This window comes from Excalfactoria chinensis, chromosome Z (assembly GCF_039878825.1).
Source record: "Excalfactoria chinensis isolate bCotChi1 chromosome Z, bCotChi1.hap2, whole genome shotgun sequence".
Classification (NCBI taxonomy): Eukaryota; Metazoa; Chordata; class Aves; order Galliformes; family Phasianidae; genus Excalfactoria; species Excalfactoria chinensis.
In genome coordinates this window covers 8,320,071-8,336,439 of record NC_092857.1, presented here as the reverse complement: position 1 = coordinate 8,336,439, position 16,369 = coordinate 8,320,071, and the positions used below count along the sequence as shown (strand labels likewise).

At 54.8% G+C, this 16,369-nt stretch overlaps 2 protein-coding genes across 6 annotated transcripts in view; both read left to right on the top strand.

The window, feature by feature from the left end:
* The window catches only part of ATOSB (atos homolog B), a 33,912-nt gene extending 23,462 nt beyond the window's left edge, over positions 1-10,450 (top strand). For 3 of the 4 annotated variants that reach the window (XM_072359953.1, XM_072359955.1, XM_072359954.1), the window contains 9 exons: positions 1,134-1,222; positions 1,897-2,096; positions 3,790-5,008; positions 7,170-7,228; positions 7,528-7,624; positions 8,015-8,173; positions 8,334-8,402; positions 8,971-9,176; positions 9,534-10,450. In XM_072359953.1, coding sequence (XP_072216054.1) covers positions 3,944-5,008; positions 7,170-7,228; positions 7,528-7,624; positions 8,015-8,173; positions 8,334-8,402; positions 8,971-9,176; positions 9,534-9,687 — 1,809 coding nt within the window. In that variant the 5' untranslated portion in view covers positions 1,134-1,222; positions 1,897-2,096; positions 3,790-3,943 and the 3' untranslated portion in view covers positions 9,688-10,450. Of the gene's footprint in view, positions 1-1,133; positions 1,223-1,896; positions 2,097-3,564; positions 3,643-3,789; positions 5,009-7,169; positions 7,229-7,527; positions 7,625-8,014; positions 8,174-8,333; positions 8,403-8,970; positions 9,177-9,533 lie in introns of all 4 variants that reach the window. The other variant, XM_072359952.1, reaches the window with a different exon arrangement.
* A 21-nt stretch (positions 10,451-10,471) lies between these two features.
* On the top strand, positions 10,472-16,289 carry STOML2 (stomatin like 2). 2 transcript variants are annotated; one of them, XM_072359956.1, is made up of 10 exons: positions 10,472-10,540; positions 10,853-11,005; positions 11,341-11,440; positions 12,226-12,284; positions 12,647-12,748; positions 13,315-13,449; positions 14,413-14,557; positions 14,868-14,947; positions 15,172-15,300; positions 15,971-16,289. In XM_072359956.1, the coding sequence occupies exons 1-10, from the start codon at positions 10,484-10,486 to the stop codon at positions 16,100-16,102; spliced, it is 1,092 nt and encodes a 363-aa protein (XP_072216057.1). In that variant the 5' UTR covers positions 10,472-10,483; the 3' UTR covers positions 16,103-16,289. The 2 variants fall into 2 exon arrangements, with proteins under 2 accessions (XP_072216057.1, XP_072216058.1); XM_072359957.1 differs by having other exon boundaries at positions 10,527-10,631.
* The last annotated feature ends 80 nt before the right edge of the window (positions 16,290-16,369 follow it).

Here is a 16,369-nt window from a genome sequence, read left to right as displayed (position 1 = left end):
CTACTATCCAGTGCTGGCATCCCTTGGGGACTGGCATAGAGACCTCACTTGGTGTGGTGTCAGTCTATCCTGTGAGGTAGCTGCTGATGGGAAGCAAAGAGCTCAGCTTGCCTGCGTAAGAACTTGGGAAGGGCTGTGGCTACAGAGGGGCGTGGGACAGAGAAGGAAAAAGCAAAGGCTACACCTGCAAGTTATCCTGCATGGACACGTAAAGGAAGGATGTGGCTTCCACCCACCGCCCCGTGCTGACTGTTGCTGACTTTTGCTGATCTTGCTTCCCAGTGGCTGACCGTGCCATGGAAGTAGTGCTGCAGATCTTCCCTGGAGGTGGAAAAGGGAAGCAGCTACCCAGTGTCGGAGCTTTCCCTATTCTAGACGAGCAGAGCACAGTGTTTCAGCAGCACGGCATCCTCCCATAGCTGCAGACATCCACCTGCCTTCCCTCCTGCAGAATGCCAGGAGGGGTTGAGCTTCACAAAGAGCTTTTGTTGAGGCTCTAGACCAGGAGGCTGTTACGCTGCAGTGCTGATTTGCCGTGTTGTGAGTGCTCCGTGGGAGCTGACATGTTGCATCTCTGTTCTGGCTGCTCACTGGGGGTGCCCCTCCCCTGTCTCTGTTGGAGGTGGCTTTTGGGCTGGCCTGCTCTTGGGAACTGGGACTAATTGCAAATTTTACCAGAAATGTAATGAGGGAACAGAATGTTTTGTGAGGCAGACTAGATCAGGCGATGTGCTCCTTGCGCTAACGTAGGATCTGATGGTCCAGGGTGTTAGAAAGGGGTGTACTTGTGTATTTGGTGCCTCTGAGCATCCCTGCTGGGATTTTGTTCATTTGCTTGGCCCTGCTGTTTCCAGGCCTTGGGACAGTGCTTGTGGTCAGGATGTCCAATAGGACAAGTAGCAGCTTCCCTCCAGACAGCCTCCAGCTGAGGCTGTGTTGGGGAGGGAGGCACACAGTCCCCAGCAATGGGCAGTGCTTTCTCCTTCACCCAGAGCTTCCTGGAACTGCAGAGCTTCCAAGAAGTCCTATGACAGACGAGCTGAGGGTGGAGGTGCCCAAGGTCTCCTGCTTGCTGTGAAAGTGTTGACCATGAGCTGCTGCTCAAATTGATTCTCCTCCTTGCCCTCTTCCAGGCATCGAAGCTGCAGTGCGGGTGGTTTATAACCACAAGGGAGCTGCGCTCATCTGTGAATCTTCATACATTAAGGGCACCTCTGAGCAGGTGAGTGCTGTGTGAAGAGATTGCTGTCTATGCTTTGGAGAACATTGGTGGGGAACCAGCCTCTAGTCTCAGGGCTGCTAGGGTCTTGTTTCTGCCCTCCCTTCCAGGCATCTCTTATTGGAGGAATGCAATTGCAAGTACTTTTCTTTGTATGGCCAGAAAATGTCCTGCATGGTGTGTGAAAGTGTGGATGGACACGAGACCAGTAAATAGCTGGAGGCCTAGAGGTTTCTGGTGATCTGGCGTGTCTTGGAAAGCAAGCTAAGAAATGATCACAAAAATGAATCATAGAATCAGCATAGAATCAGAGAATGGCTTGGGTTGGAAGGGACCTTAAAGCCCACCCAGCCCCAGCCCCTGCCATGGGCTGGTTGCCTCCCATACACTCAGGCTGCCCAGGGCCCTGAGAGTGTAAAGAGTGTAAAGCACAAGCAAGGTATGAGAGTTCACTGCTGATCTTAAAGTGTTTGTTATTTAAAGGGAAAAATAAGGTGAAAGTACTGCCTGAAATGGCCTGTAGATTCATGTGGCATCTGGGAGAGGCTGGACCTCAAGACTGCCATCTCTACTTATGTGACCCTTCAGGCAGGCAGCACCCTCCTGCCCTTCTCCTCCTGGTGAGCACCTGTATCGCGCCAGCCCTGCATCTCCCCCTTTTTTCTTTCCCCTCAAAGCTGCTGTGAAGACTGAAGAGCTGGAGAGGACGGTGCAGGGGTTCAGAGGCACACCGTGATGGTGGGAGCCATTCCACGGCAGCCACGCCGTTTCTGGGGGGTGCCTGGCTGGCAAGTGTCTTCAGCTATTTGTGCCAACGACCGCCCGCTCTGGGACAGGGAGATTGATCCGGAGTGGAGTGGGATTCTGCTGCAGAGAGGTGAGTTTGGGGGCACCCCGGACAGGCTGAAGTGAGGGGTTATACCGCGTCACGGAGTGGCTGAGATCTGTGTCCATCCGGCCCAACACCAGTTCAAGCAGGGATGCACAGAGCATGTTGCCCAGGACTCTATATACAGGCAGCTTTTGTAGATCTGCAAGGATCTACTGCCTCACATGCACAATAACAGAAAATGTCCTGGTGTTCAGACAGAGCCTGATGTACTTTAGGTTGTACCCACTGCCTCTTGTCCTGTCACTGGATGCCAATGGAAAGAGCACCATCCTCTTCCCACCATCCCATGGGTTCTTATAGGTATTGATGAGATCCCTTCTGAACCTTCTCTCCAGGCTGAACAGTAACAGCTCTCAGCCTTATTTCATAGGAGAGGTGTCCTACTCTCCTAATGATCTTTGTGGCCATTTTCTTGGACCATCTCAGGAGTGGCCTCACCAGTGCTGGGCAGAGGGAAAGTCACAGGCTGGCTATACCATACATACTATACCTGCCTTCTCTGTGGCAGGGGTGCACCACTGGCTCAAAGTCAGCTTGGTATCCACCTGGATATCGGAGGGCACTTTCTATAAAGCTGTTTTCCAGGTGGTTGGCCCCCAGCATGTAATGGTGCACGCTTTCATCGTTTCTCTTAAAAGAAATTTCCTGGGTTCAGCCACCCTGTCCTGCCACTTTTCCTTCAGTATCACAGTAGGAGTCAAAATACCCCTCGTGGTCTTGGTCTCCAAATGGCCGTGACCTGCTTGAAGAATTCCTTCTCTTGCATGCCTGCCCCTAGGCCTTTGTTATGGAGGAACAGAGGCAGCTGTGGAGACAGGCAAAGGGCAGAGCTGCCAGGCGTGGGCTGATGGTAGGCTGTTTGTCAGGCTCTGGAGCTGCTTGGCACACCGCTGACTTTTATGCAGACATCTCATCTCCTTGTCTCTTGCAGACATTTCAGGGTTTATCAATCCAGACAGCTCATGGCCACATCTCTGAAATATGGTGAGAATAAAAATCAAGGCCTTGTGCATCATGAAGGAGGTTGACTCCTTTGGGCAAGCAAGGATGGGTGATGTGGAATAGTACAGGGGTGGATGGATGGTGCAGGAGTCCACGGTGTTCTCTGCAACCCCTGGTGCTGCTCAGCGGCTCATCCATGTGGTTGAGGACTCTGGTCCAAGCTGTCAGAGCTAGGTGTGATAATAGTTCAGGTTCCTCTGGGTTGCACAGGCGGGTTCCCATCCCTACTGTGGGGCTGGCAGCCTGAGACAGCCTGCATCCTTTGGCACATGCGGCTGGGACAAGGTTTTGTTGGCAAGGACTCACAGATCAGATTGCTGGTGCCCGATGGGGTGGTTACAGTCCTGAGCCCCTGGGACTGGTTTGACCTGCCTTGCTGCTGCACTGCGGAGCAGTACGAGTTCGTCAGGTCCCCAGCAGAGGGCAGACCCTCTTCTCCTTGCTTGTATAGACTTGTCCTCAGTAGCCTCCATCCCGGCTGCAGGCTCCTCTCTGTGTCCCGGCCAGGAGGAAAGCGCTGATCCTGCAGGTGAGTGATGCCACCGGGTTCTGTGGAGAAGTCACGCTGTGCTGATTCCTCCTTCCATCCCCGGGGAGAGCTGCCTGCCTCCCAGCAGGGCTGCAAAGCCGGATAAGGGCCACGATCTCATCTGACCTCACTCCTTTCTCTTTCTAGAGCCCCATACGGGGGGACTCACCTGGACATCCTGAGCAAGAGGTCCAGCTCCTGCCCTCTCAGCATCACCTGTGGCACTTTACTGTCCCCTTCCTGCTGCTGCATGGGCTGTCCTGACTCCAGCTCCACGTGGAGTCCCGCCAAGTAAGGCTCCATGCGGCACATCCACACAGAGACGTCCCGGCCCCCAGAGCGCAGCACTGACTCCAGCCTGTCCCGACCCAGCGGAGAGGCAGCCTTGGAGCCTTCCTCACAACGCTGCGCCCGCCATGGCATCCTCATGGGCTACAACGAGACAGAGATCAAGCGCCAGAAGGTTTACCAGGTCTCCATCTTCTCCCATCTCTCCAGCTCCTCCGAGAGCACGGAGCAACGAGCAGGCAGTCACTCAGCTCTCAAGAGGGGCTACCCTGAGCAGCGAACTCCAGAAGGGGTGCGGGATCCCAAACGAACTCACTGGGGTGCTGGGGTGGACAGCAAGAGAGATGGGGGCCTGGGGCAGGCTGCCCTGGAGGACGATGATACTTTTGAGGATGGTCTGCTGGTGGACGAGCTCTCTCTGTGCGGCTCTGCCCAGCACTTCTCCCACAGCGGGCTGCAGGTGGTGGAGCACCGGTGTGTGAGCAGTCCCAGTCCTAAGGCCAACAGAGAGGACAAGCAGCAAGATACCTCCTCCTTCTGGCCACAGCACATTGCTTACAGTACTTTGCACACAAGTGATAGCTGCTCTGTCCCGCCGGGGAATCAGCTTGCAGACTGCGGGGAGAATGGGGAGCGAATGAGTGACCACAACCTACTTGACCTTGATTTGCACACTATTGCACAAAATACCCAGCAGGACTGTCATGGGAAGGGAGAGAAGCCAGGCAGCAGCCCTGCTCACAGCTATGGGGCTGGCGAAGCAGAGAAATGGCCGGTGGTGGCTAATGGGTGCAAGGAGCCTCTGGCCCCACAGATGCACAGCCCTGAGCCCAGCAACCTGAGCTCCCAGGAAAAGACACCCTGCGGGAACAGCAGCAGCAGCAGCAGCAGCTGCCCAGCCAAAAGGAAGTTGCTGCCAGCTGGTGAGATTATGGCTGACTCCTGCTCTGAGGATGAAGGCCTATCGCAGCTGGTGAGGAAGAAGAGAGCCCTGCCATGCCACCCAGTGCCCACAGCCTGCCGCAGCACTGATGCCAAGGGAGCCCCTTTCTGGAATCATCTGCTTCCCACTGCCAAGGTGAGTGTCACTGCAGGGATAGGAGGAGGCAGGGAACATCGTGGGCTGTTCTTTGTGGGCATATAGCCCACAGTGGCATGGCTTTATGCACAACACAGGCATGAGCAGGGCAGTGGCTGGTGGCTGGCCCCAGGACAGGCAGTGTGTAGGTTGTCACTTGTCACTGCAGAAGCAGAGACACCCTTGGCTGGTTGCTTCTCAGAGCCGGGATGCACTGTGCGTGGGACACAGCTCTGTCCTTGTCCATGTGCCCTTTTTGGTGACTGTCCTTGATGTGCAGAAATCAGACTCTATAGCCCCAGAGGAATAGAGCAGGTATGTTTATTTCAGTGGTGTGCATAAACTGGGTGCAAGGGGGATCACTCCTCCTAACTTGCACCATGTAGGGCAAAAGTTTGGAACAGATGTAGGCAGAACTAATACAGAATCAATGATTTTCCTGGAATTCATATACATACGCATTAAATTTGCAAGAACTTAGCATACGGCCCCTGCCTCTTGTGCATGCGTGATGAGCAGTTGGGGTCTCCTGGTGGGATGAAGGCTCATCATCTCCCTCACGAAGGCTCTCATAGTCTTCCTCACTGTAAACTTCTGTCCCTGTGGGAGGGGTACCCCCAAACCAGTTCTGAGGTGTTTTATGGACATCTTATCACTTACTCACTAAATGTCCTCGAGGTGTTCTCAAAACACTTTATGTCCTTCACCCCCCACATTGTCATAATCCCAGCTCATGCCCATCCCCATTCCTTTAGAAGCCTCTGCATATTTGCTTCTGTAATCTGTCTTTACCCTTCGTTTCTGTGAACCATCTTTTGCTTGTCTGCCCCAGCACTGCCTTTGCAGAGTGAAGCTCTCCAATAGCTTCCCTTGTCCTGCCTTCTGTCTCGCTCCAACTTATAGGAGGGAGGCAAGGTTCTTTGATATATTATACCCAGCGTGAGATTAAGAAACAACGGTTCAAATGTTGGTCCGACCAGTTTATTACAAATAATAATCAGCCAAGAAGATGGGGAAGGGAGAGCGGCGACTACCAAGAATGAGGGTGATGGGGAGGGGAAAGCGGGCGATAGGAAAGGTAGGAAGAAAGCCAGAACTGTGTAAAGTGGGGATAGGCACCACCTGGATGCAGCAGGTGTGCTGCTGGACCAAGGTAAAAGCACAGCAGGGATCAGCAGCAGAGTGGCTGGCCACAGGCAGCAAGCTGGTCAGCGCAGAGCAGGTGGTGCAGGAAGCAGCAGGATCTCACTGAGCAGGCCCAGGAGAGTCCATGAGCAGCAGCAGAGCAGCAGTAAGGGATCTGAAGCCAGATACCTGTCTTCATGGTTTGTCCGTGCCCTTTTCATCCTACTTCTTTTCCTGCCTAGGTGACATTCCTGGGGGCTTGGTTAAGAGTCATGTGAGTACCCCTGAGATGGCTATCTCCTGTGAGATAAGCCCACACAAAAGACCACTTCAGGGCCATTCACCTGCAGCTTATCTCTTATCTCTTGCCCCTGGCCTTGTCCATCTGTGTCTCTAAGACAAAGAGATTGCTGTCCTTGACCAGGATTTGCCTGAACTTGTCCATCTTCAGCAGATTTTAAGGCGGTAGTGCAAAAGCACGGCCTCTTACGCCTCCCCAGTCGTGCCAGCTCCATCATCCCTTTGTGTTGCGCTGCCCTTTGTGTGGCTTCCAGAAAGGAAAGCCCCTGGGAAGGGGGTGCCTTTAAAAGGAGGCAGCACTGTGTCTCCACCTTTAGGCCCTCACCCTGCAGCTGTAGGATCCAGGCTGTGGGCAGCATGACCCTGGCCCACATTGCACAGTGGGGATGGAACCCCTCCCAGACTGGCCAGGGAGCTTTGTTGTATGTGTTGCCATTCCTTAGGACCTGGTTTTCAGGGTGGGAGGCTGCGTGCTGCACCCTTGGCTCAGGCACCACCACTGCCTTCCTCAACAGGGCCACTTTGGGAGGGTGAAGACCTGCCCTTGTAGCCAGCTCTGGATTTGGGCAGTCCTTTAGCCCTTATATGCCTTGTGCTGCTCAGCCTGTTGCCTCGGAGGGTCTTGTCTGATCTGCTGGGACCACTGTGGGGCAAGGCAATGGGCGGTAGCATCTCCTGGGTTCCACAGTCCCCTGCTGCTGCCCTAATACAGTTCCTGGTTTCGTGTCCTTTCCAGAGCTCTGCAGATGGCACTACAGTCGGGAGGAGGCTGAAGAGTGGGCTGCGCCTCAAATTGTGAGTGTCGCGGCGGCGAGGCCTCACTGCAGGGTCTCGAGCACAGTGGTCCCAGCATCCTGCATCCCAGTGGGGTGGCCAGGTTGGGTTGACTTGCAAGACCCACAAGAGCCCTGGCTGTGAGGTGGAGGGAGGCTGCTTCCAGGGTTAGGAAAATGAGTTCAACCTCCGTTGAGGAAAGGGGCAGGAGAAAGGGACGTCCCCCCATCCCCGGTGGGGAGGGATCTGCACTCTAAGGAACATGTGTGACCCAGGTCTCTGCTTTCCAGTTCCATGCTGATATTCTCCTCTCTCTCAAGGCGACATCTCCGGAACAGCTTCCGGAGGGGAACCCGTTCCTCTGCAGCATCCTGGACCACCACCACTGTCAGCCATGCTCTGCTGGGCAACTTTGAGGTAATGGTGTCCATGTCACAGTGGCCTGCTGGGGAGGGAGGTTGGTCTTGAAAGCTTGGACTGGGCTGGCACTGGCCTGGGAGAAGCTGAGCCTGATGGGAGCCAGCTGCTTTCTACAGCAGTTGGCATGGGGCAGGGTGGCACGTTCCAAAGGCCCAATGTATGTTGGCTCTGCTGGCCAGAAGATGTTCACCAAGAGAACAGCTCAGCCAGCACGTCCTTCTCTGTGTCAAAGGGTGATTTAAGCCCATCAATGTGTTCTATCTGAAAGTGCAGCCAAGCCCTCCAGTGAGCCTGGAGGCACACGAGGGTCCGCAGACACCTGCTTGCAGTGCAGACCGTTCACCTTACGCAGTGCTGGAAGGTCCGTATGCTTTCCTCTTTTCTCAGGAGTCCATCCTGAAAGGGCGCTTTGCACCATCGGGGCGCATCGAGGGGTTCACCGCAGAGATCGGTGCCAGCGGCTCCTACTGCCCGCAGCACGTCACCCTGCCTGTGGACGTCACCTACTTCGACATCTCCGAACACAGCGCACCCTCACCTTTCCTGGTACACAGACGGGCTGGGCCTGTGGGAGGGGGTGCAACTACACACTGAGGTTACTCCCATTTAACCTGCAAAGCAAAGAAGAAGTGGGATCGGCACTGTGCCAGGTCCCAGCTGGGCTATCCATGTCTCCTTCTCACATGTGCTGTTTCTTTTGCCCCAGGGAGTGATTGACTTGGAGGCCTTGGGAAAGAAGGGTTACAGCGTTCCTAAAGCAGGAACCATCCAAGTGGTGAGTGGTGGGTGGGTTCCTGTTGCTTCTCAGGGTGGATATACTGCGTTGTCAGAAAGTCATAGGATGTCTTGGCAGGGATGTCTACCACCAGAACAGGCTGCCCGAGGCCTCATCCAGCCTGGTCTCGAACACTTCCAAGAATGGGGCATCCACAGTTTCTCTGTTACTATCAAGAGTTTGCATGTCCCCATAAAGCGCAGTCGAGGAAGCATGGGGCTCTCCATGGTGCTGGGAGTGAGACAAGGGGACAGGAGATTTGGGAAAGGTCAAGGCTGGTGGGGTCCTTGGAAGGAGAATGTAAATGTGCAGTGAGGATGAGATGGGAGCACAAGAATGTAGGTGGGTGGAGAGGACTTACCTGTGTTGGTTGTGTCTCTGAGCAATATTTGCTGGATTTCATGGGCTGGGCAAGAGCTGAGCCTCATGCAAGACCCCCTGGGGACTGATGTGGGGCAAGGATGACTCTTCTGGTCCCTTGTGTCCTCTGTTGTTACCCCCAGATGCCCCAGCCTTACCTATGGGCTATTCCTTGTCTGACCCCTACCCACCTATCCTCTACCCCCAGACCTTATTTAACCCCAACAAGACTGTGGTGAAGATGTTCTTGGTGACGTATGACTTCCAGGACATGCCTGCCAACCACATGACCTTCCTACGCCACCGCATCTTCCTGGTGCCTGTGGGGAAAGAGAAAAGGGCCACCGTGGCCTGCAGCGAGACACCAGGCAATGGCCCACCCCGCAGGGTCCTCTGCTACCTGATGCACCTGAGGTAGGGATACTGGGTGGGATGGAGACCTGCCTGGGAGCACCCTGGGCTCCCAGACCCCTTTTCCCTATGTTTCCTTCTCCAAATCTATAGACCTGGCCGTTTAGAGACACGGCAGCCCGACCCAGTAGCTGTGCAGAGGAGTCAGGACCAGCCTCTGTTTGCACTGAAGGGCTGCAAGGAGGTGGAAGCTGCTGTTCTGCCCAGGGGCAGCGGGTCCTTTCCCTCCAAAGACAACCAGAATGTGGCCGTCATGATCAGAGGCCACAGGAGGGGGAGGCAGTTGTGTCCCCTTCTACCAGTGAGGCTGTCCTGGCCCTTGCGTGCACGCCTAAAGTTCCTTCATCCTTCTCCTCTCAGATTTCACAGCTCCAAGTCTGGGAAGATCTACCTTCATGACAACATCCGGCTGCTTTTCTCACGCAAGTCAATCGAGGTCGACTCGGGGATCCCGTATGAACTGAAATCCTTCACAGAGATGCCAAGGAACCCTCGCTACTCACCCTGGCCCTGACCCTTCTTCCTCACTCAGGGCCACCGAGCAGCGCCCAGCCCAGTGCTTTGGGGATCATTGAGTAAAGGAGAGACCAAGCGCAGCCGCCTTGAAGTGTCCCCAACCCCGTGCACCCCTCCTCCTGAGCAGCACTGTTGTCACAGCTGTGCCCTGGGGCAGAGCTGGCATCACCAAAGGGGATTTATGAGGAGGGGCAGGGACTGGGGAGCACCCCAAGGGCTGCGCCCAGGACTTTTATGAGCTGGGAGGTGTGGCTGGAGCTGAGGGGGGTGGGCTTCTCCCAACCTGCACCTGGCCCTGGGGTGGGAGCAGAAAGTTCGGAAGTTTGTATTTATTAGTATTTATTGTCATAGGGGTGTGGAGGTGTTGGAGATGTGGATCCTGGCAGGGTGGTGGGGATGCGGGCAGGGGTGAAGGTCGAGCCTGGAGGGTTGGCCGAGACTCAGCGGGCAACAATTCCGTGTGGCTGAGACAAAGCTGTGCGTGCACCCAGGGCGCCAGCCACCGTCCGGAACGACACGGGAGCTGTGGCCCTTCGCGGGGCCGGGTAGAACCGCCAGGCCCTGGCTGTCCCTCAAGCTCAGCCCTGGGGGCTCACGGCCAGGTGAGAAGCGGCCCCTGCCCTCCCCCCCAGCACCCCGCCGGCCTCCCCCTGCAGCACCCCAGGTCCGGGCTTTGGCTCCACGCCGTGCTGAGGCCCCGCCCGGAGCGCCGTAGCGGTACTTCTGTGTTGATTTCTATTTAATAAACGTTTGCAAGCTCAGCCCGGACCTCCCACCTGGGGCACCGCGGAACCATGGGGCGAGGCGGCCGGGCCGGGAGGAGGGAACGGGCGGCGCTCCCGGAAGGGGCGGTGCGGTGCGGGGAGCGTTCCGGGGCGGCGTGCGGGGAGCGGCGCGATGCTGGCGCAGGCGGCGCGGCGGGCCGGGCCCGGGCTGCTGCGGGTGCGAGGGCCGGGGGGGGTCGGAGCGTCCCACGGCGGGTCGGGGTCCGAGGGGAGCGGGGCGGCGTCCGCAGCCGGCGGGAGCCCCGTGTGCGGCCGCGGGGAGCCCTGGGTCGCGGCCCGGTCCTCCCGCCGCGCGGTGCGGATGGAGGCCGGCAGCCCGGCGGGGGGATGAGCGGCGTGCGCGGCGCCGGCCCCATTCCGTGCCCTTCCTTCCCGCAGCGCGTACCGGTGCTGAAGCGCCCGGCGTGGCTGGCCCCGGCCCCGCAGCGGCTGAACTCCGGCCTTCCCGTCAATATCGGCGTGCTCTTCGTGCCGCAGCAAGAGGCCTGGGTGGTGGAGAGGATGGGCAAGTTCCACCGCATCCTCGAGCCTGTAAGGAGCCGCTTTTCTCCCCTTCTGGATCCCGCAGGTTCTTGGAGCGGTTGCGAGCACGCGAGTTGTGTGCGGGTCGAGGGGATGGTCCGATTGCCCCGTGCTTGTTCTTACCGACTGCGACCCTTTAAGCTGCCCGTAGACTGCAGACTAGTTTCCTGTGGTGGGGTGTTAACGGCAGTCGGTAATTTAAGCTCCCTCGCGTGTGAAGTAAACTTAGCAGAAGCAATGGGAGCACATCGCGTTTGGGGTTCGTTTGTACGTCCCTCTGTTCTGGGTGGGGAAACCCCTGCCTGGCGTCAGGGCTCAGCTGTCCAATCCCACCTTTATCGCAGGGCTTGAATTTCCTCATCCCTCTGCTGGATCGGATTCGCTATGTGCAGAGTCTCAAAGAAATCGTCATCAATGTCCCAGAGCAGTCAGCTGTCACCCTAGGTAAGAAGGGCTTCTGTCTCCTGCCCCTTTTCTTGCATCTGGGCTGAGCGAGGAGCAGTGAGGGGTGAGCAGAAATGTCGCAGCACTCAGCCTTGTCATGGGGACCCAGGCTTGCCCATTCCCATGGCAGTGTGACCAGGAGAGCCCCATCAGTCCCTCTGGGATGCTCCACTTCTGCCTTGTTCTGTTCATCACAGAAAGGGACCTGTTTTTTCAGAATCTATACATTTTTCTGTTTTCAACCAGGAAAATCCGTGTTTTTTCTAAGTGTCACGCAAAGATTTCAGGTCAGGTTGGTGGGCACATTTGTTATAATTCTGGTGTTAAGTATCCTGTTTATTTCTCCCTTAAACCTTTTGTCTGTTAACATGAATATAGCATAAAACACTGCGATCTCAAGACTTGGGATGTCTTGTGTCAAAATGAGGCCCTTAGTAGAGGACATAGGAGCCCTTTTTGCACAGTGATCTGCATTTCTGCTATTCCAGCTGTGAGGGAGCTGTTGTGTCATGACCAATGATTGAGCACCTGGCGAAGGGCTGGACCAGGAAGCACAGGTGCAAGCAGATGGGTTAACTTCTTCCTGTACGTGATTATTGACAGTCCTAACAACCCTGCCTGCTATTGCAAAGAATTTATCAAGAGCAATTTCACTGCCTCCAAGGGCCAACACCTGCCTTGCTGTATCAGGAAAAGGACCACCCTTCCCAGCTCTGCTAATTCTCTCAGAGAAGGTGCCCATGCATTTGCTTTGATAAACAGAACGTGTCGTTCTCTCCTGGCAGATAACGTCACCCTGCAGATTGATGGAGTGCTCTATCTGCGTGTCATGGATCCCTACAAGGTACCATCCCTCAGCTCAGCTTGAATCCAAGGGCATGAGGCAGCCCACAGCTTCCTGCAGCCCTGGCTGTGGGCTCTGTGCAGCCTCAGCATGCTGGCCACTGTGGCAGCCCCTCATGCACTATTTACTGGCCTCTCCCAGTTTGCCTTACTCTGGGACATGTGCTCTATCCTTTATAAAGCTCTCTGCTATGCAGGTGGGTGGGACAAGCCCCCCTTCCCTGGGGCTGTTCTCTGGGAGGAGCTCAGCAAGTATGCCTGCAGCAGACCTTTCATCCTAGCGCTAGGTTTACCCACTCTGCCTCTCTTGAGGTTCCTTTCAGCACTACCACAGACTGTGTATCTTTTGCTTCTGTTCTCCAGGCCAGCTATGGGGTGGAAGATCCTGAGTATGCTGTGACCCAATTGGCCCAGACCACCATGAGATCTGAACTTGGCAAACTTTCCCTTGATAGAGTCTTTCGGGTGAGCTATGGAGGTGGATACTGGAACTGCCAGTATCTGACAGCTTCTCAAAAGCTTGTGGAGTCTGTGCCACCAGGCTGATACATTTAACACCAAAATGCCTTTGGCTTAGAGGACTTCTGGCTTCTGTTTCACTCAGCCTGTTTGTGGCTCCTCGGTGATGTGTCTTGCTTTAGTTATTTTTGGCTTGTGCCCTGACCTGGATGGTGTAGCTCTATTTCTCTTGAGTCAACAACATTTTGCTGAAGCCCAGTGATGTGTCCTGCTGACCGTGTTCAAGCAGGCTGTAGCTCCCATGCTATGTTTTTTTTTCTGGGGGGGGAGTCAGGAGCTGTTTGTATTCATGGGAGAGATCTTTCTGTCCAGTTGTGCACTGATGCTTGTATCAGCAATTTTGGTTTTAGTCACCCCAAGAGATATGGGCAGCATCTGACCCTACCTTAAACTCCTGGAGCTGGGCTTTTCTGTGTAATGTTGGCCCACACAGAAGGTGTCTGCATCCCTTCTGATCTCTGTCTTCATATCCTCTTCATTTCTTTCTCTGCTGTTTCGTTTGTGCCTTCCAGGAACGTGAGTCTCTCAATGCCAACATAGTGGATGCCATCAACCAAGCCTCAGACTGCTGGGGTATCCGGTGCCTACGCTACGAGATTAAGGATATCCACGTGCCCCCGCGTGTGAAGGAATCTATGCAGATGCAGGTTTGGCTCTCTGGATGAACAGTGTAGAATGAGACATAAGCCTCCCTTTCCACTCAGCACTGTTGTTCTCCGTGCAGAGCTTACAGCACTGGGCCCTCTTGCAGGGAAGGAAGCCTGCTGGCACTTTGGTTGCAAATACGCAGCTACTGAACAAATCCCATCCTTATTCCTGCAGTGGTGGCCCCTGCCTGGTACTCACAAGCTTTGCCAGCTCCCTTTAAAATCCCAAGATACAGAACCAGCCCACACTAGGGATCTCTCAGTGTTTTGTGGCAGTCTTCTTATGCTTTGCTAAGCTGTGTGTGGCCAAGTGGGATGTTAAGTCTGTGTCTCTGCTGGGTGAGGTTCCATCAGAGCATCTGTGGCAGGTGGGCTGCTGACCTGCTGTTTTGCTTTCATGTAGGGCAGAGTTCATTTCCTCTGCAGTGCCTGGCGTGGTGCTGTAATTTGGCTCTAGGAGAAAAAAGCAATGTTGATAACACACAATGGTTTAGTTGCTCAACAACGCTCTGCAGAACCAAGGGCGTTTAATGGTCAGCTTCTCATACTGTTCTTCCCAGTGTGGGGCCAAGGGGGAAGCACAAAGAGGTGGAAGAAGGCAGTACTGGGATAGCTGACCTAAGCTGGCCAAAGGGATGTTTGATACCGTATGACATCAGGTGAAAAAACTAAAACAAAAAACTTCGGGGAGGGAGCTGGGCATCAGTCAGTGGGAGGTGAGCAATGCTTTGTGTTTCAATTGTTTGGTACAACTGTATGTTTGTATGCGTATGTGATTATCCTTACTGTTACTTCTCTCTCCCTTCACTGTCCTTCTAAGTAGTTTTTATCTTTAAAAATTATTTTCACTTCTTTCTTTTTCTCTGGTTCTCTCCCCTGTCCCACTGGGAGCTGAGCAGTGAGCGAATGGCGCTGTGGTGTGGAGCTGCCTGCCAGGTTAAACCTCAGCACGTGTGTTTGCAGGTGGAGGCAGAGCGACGGAAGCGGGCAACAGTGCTGGAGTCAGAGGGGACGCGTGAATCTGCTATCAATGTGGCTGAGGGGCAGAAGCAGGCCCAGATCTTGGCGTCAGAAGCTGAGAAAGCTGAACAAATCAACAAAGCTGCTGGTAGTGCCTTGGGTTGGAAGGTGTCCTGAACACTAGGGCCTGGGGGGATCTGTTCTGCTCTGGGCTGAGGGGTGATACTCCTTGAGAGCAGACTGCATCGCTGTGGGCCAGGCTTCTTCAGCTGCTCATTCCTCTCTGCTAGGGCCTTTGAGGCCCCTCCACTGCCTGGGGTAGCAGGAGGGTTATTGTAGAACAACACTGAGGTATTGTTATCGAAAAGGAAGCTTTGCATGAATGAAATTGTCTTGCTGTAATTATTGCAAGCACTTTGTCTCAGTTCTGATATGCATTTTGCTGTGCTTCATTGCAGGAGAAGCCAATGCCATGCTGGTCAGAGCTAAGGCCAAGGCTGAGGCCATTCAGCTCCTGGCAGCTGCTCTGGCACAGCAGGTAAGCCATGACTACTGGGGGAAGCCAGAGCTTTGGTGCTAGCATTGAGGGAGGTGAAACTGAAGCTGGGGTGGCTCATTATGGCTTTCTCTGTGATGTCTGCTGGCATCTTGAGCAGCAGTGAAAATTTCTGTGATGAGCTGCATGCAGGACAGGCTGGGCTGAGCTCTTTGTGATACATGACTTGGCATCTTTCCTGATGGGCCTGATCTGTCTCTCTCCAGCACGGCAGCGCAGCAGCCTCTCTCTCTGTGGCTGAGCAGTATGTGAGCGCCTTCTCCAAGCTTGCCAAAGATTCCAACACAGTCCTGCTGCCAACCAACACTGGTGATGTCACCCACATGGTAGCACAGGTCAGTGTCAGCAATGGGATCCTGTTTGTTGGGGGCTAGTGAAAGTGACAACCAGGTTTACCCTGGTGGATGGGTGTTTGTGCTGAGTGAGAGGAGGTGTGGAGATGAGGAAATTGGCCCAGTGTGTGGGTCTGGAATAGGTGTGGGTTAGAGCAGCTGCTTTGCAGCATCCTGTGGAAACCAGGCAGTCCCTGTTGTAGCAGTCCCTAGCTGCAAAACAGGCCTGTGATGGTTTGCTGCTGTAGAAGAGAGGGCAGAACAAGTTGGTAAAAATACAAGGTAAATGCTGACTTTTGTCTTCTCGATATGTAAGTCCTGACCATCTCTCTGCTGGCATGCAGCTGAATGTAGAGCAGGGATTTGGCTTGGTTCCTGAAGGCACTGCTGTGTGCTAGCAGTAGTTCTCCGTGCAGCTGCCTTAAAATGTTGATGTGGCCTGACAACATCAGGGCCTCGAGCAGAGCCCTTTCAGAAGCTGCCGTGGTCCTCTCTACCTTGTGGGGCTTGCTCTGTCCCAGCCTTGTGCACACCCTGCCCTCTCCCATCATAACCTTGTTGCAGATACTCTTCCTGCTGTCCCACAGGGCCCTGAGGGACAAATGACCATTTCTGTTCCTGTATCATCCAGTGTGTCTCATCTCCACCCTGATGGCTCTCTCATTTCCTGCAGGCATTGGGCATTTACACCACGCTGACCAAGACACAAGCTGTGAAGACTCGGGATGAGCTACCTCCAGCCCATGGGGACCCCCAACCCCCCAGCACAGAGATGCTTAAGGCAGAGCAGGCGACCTCCAGCTAGTGGGGCTGAACAGACACTGGACACACTGATGGGACAGCACCCACCAGAAAGGGGATACTTGTCCAGGGTCTGCGAGTCTGTGGGGAGCCCTGTGCTGCCACCTTCCTCAGCTAGACATTCTTCTTCCCTTGGCCCTTATTTTGTATCTGAATCTGATCACGTAATAAATAGTACCATTGCTACAGCACATCCTTGTGGTGCTCAGAGCTGTGTCCCGACATGGAGGGTTGCAACATGAAGCGACAACTGTCCTGAGAGGCACCGTGC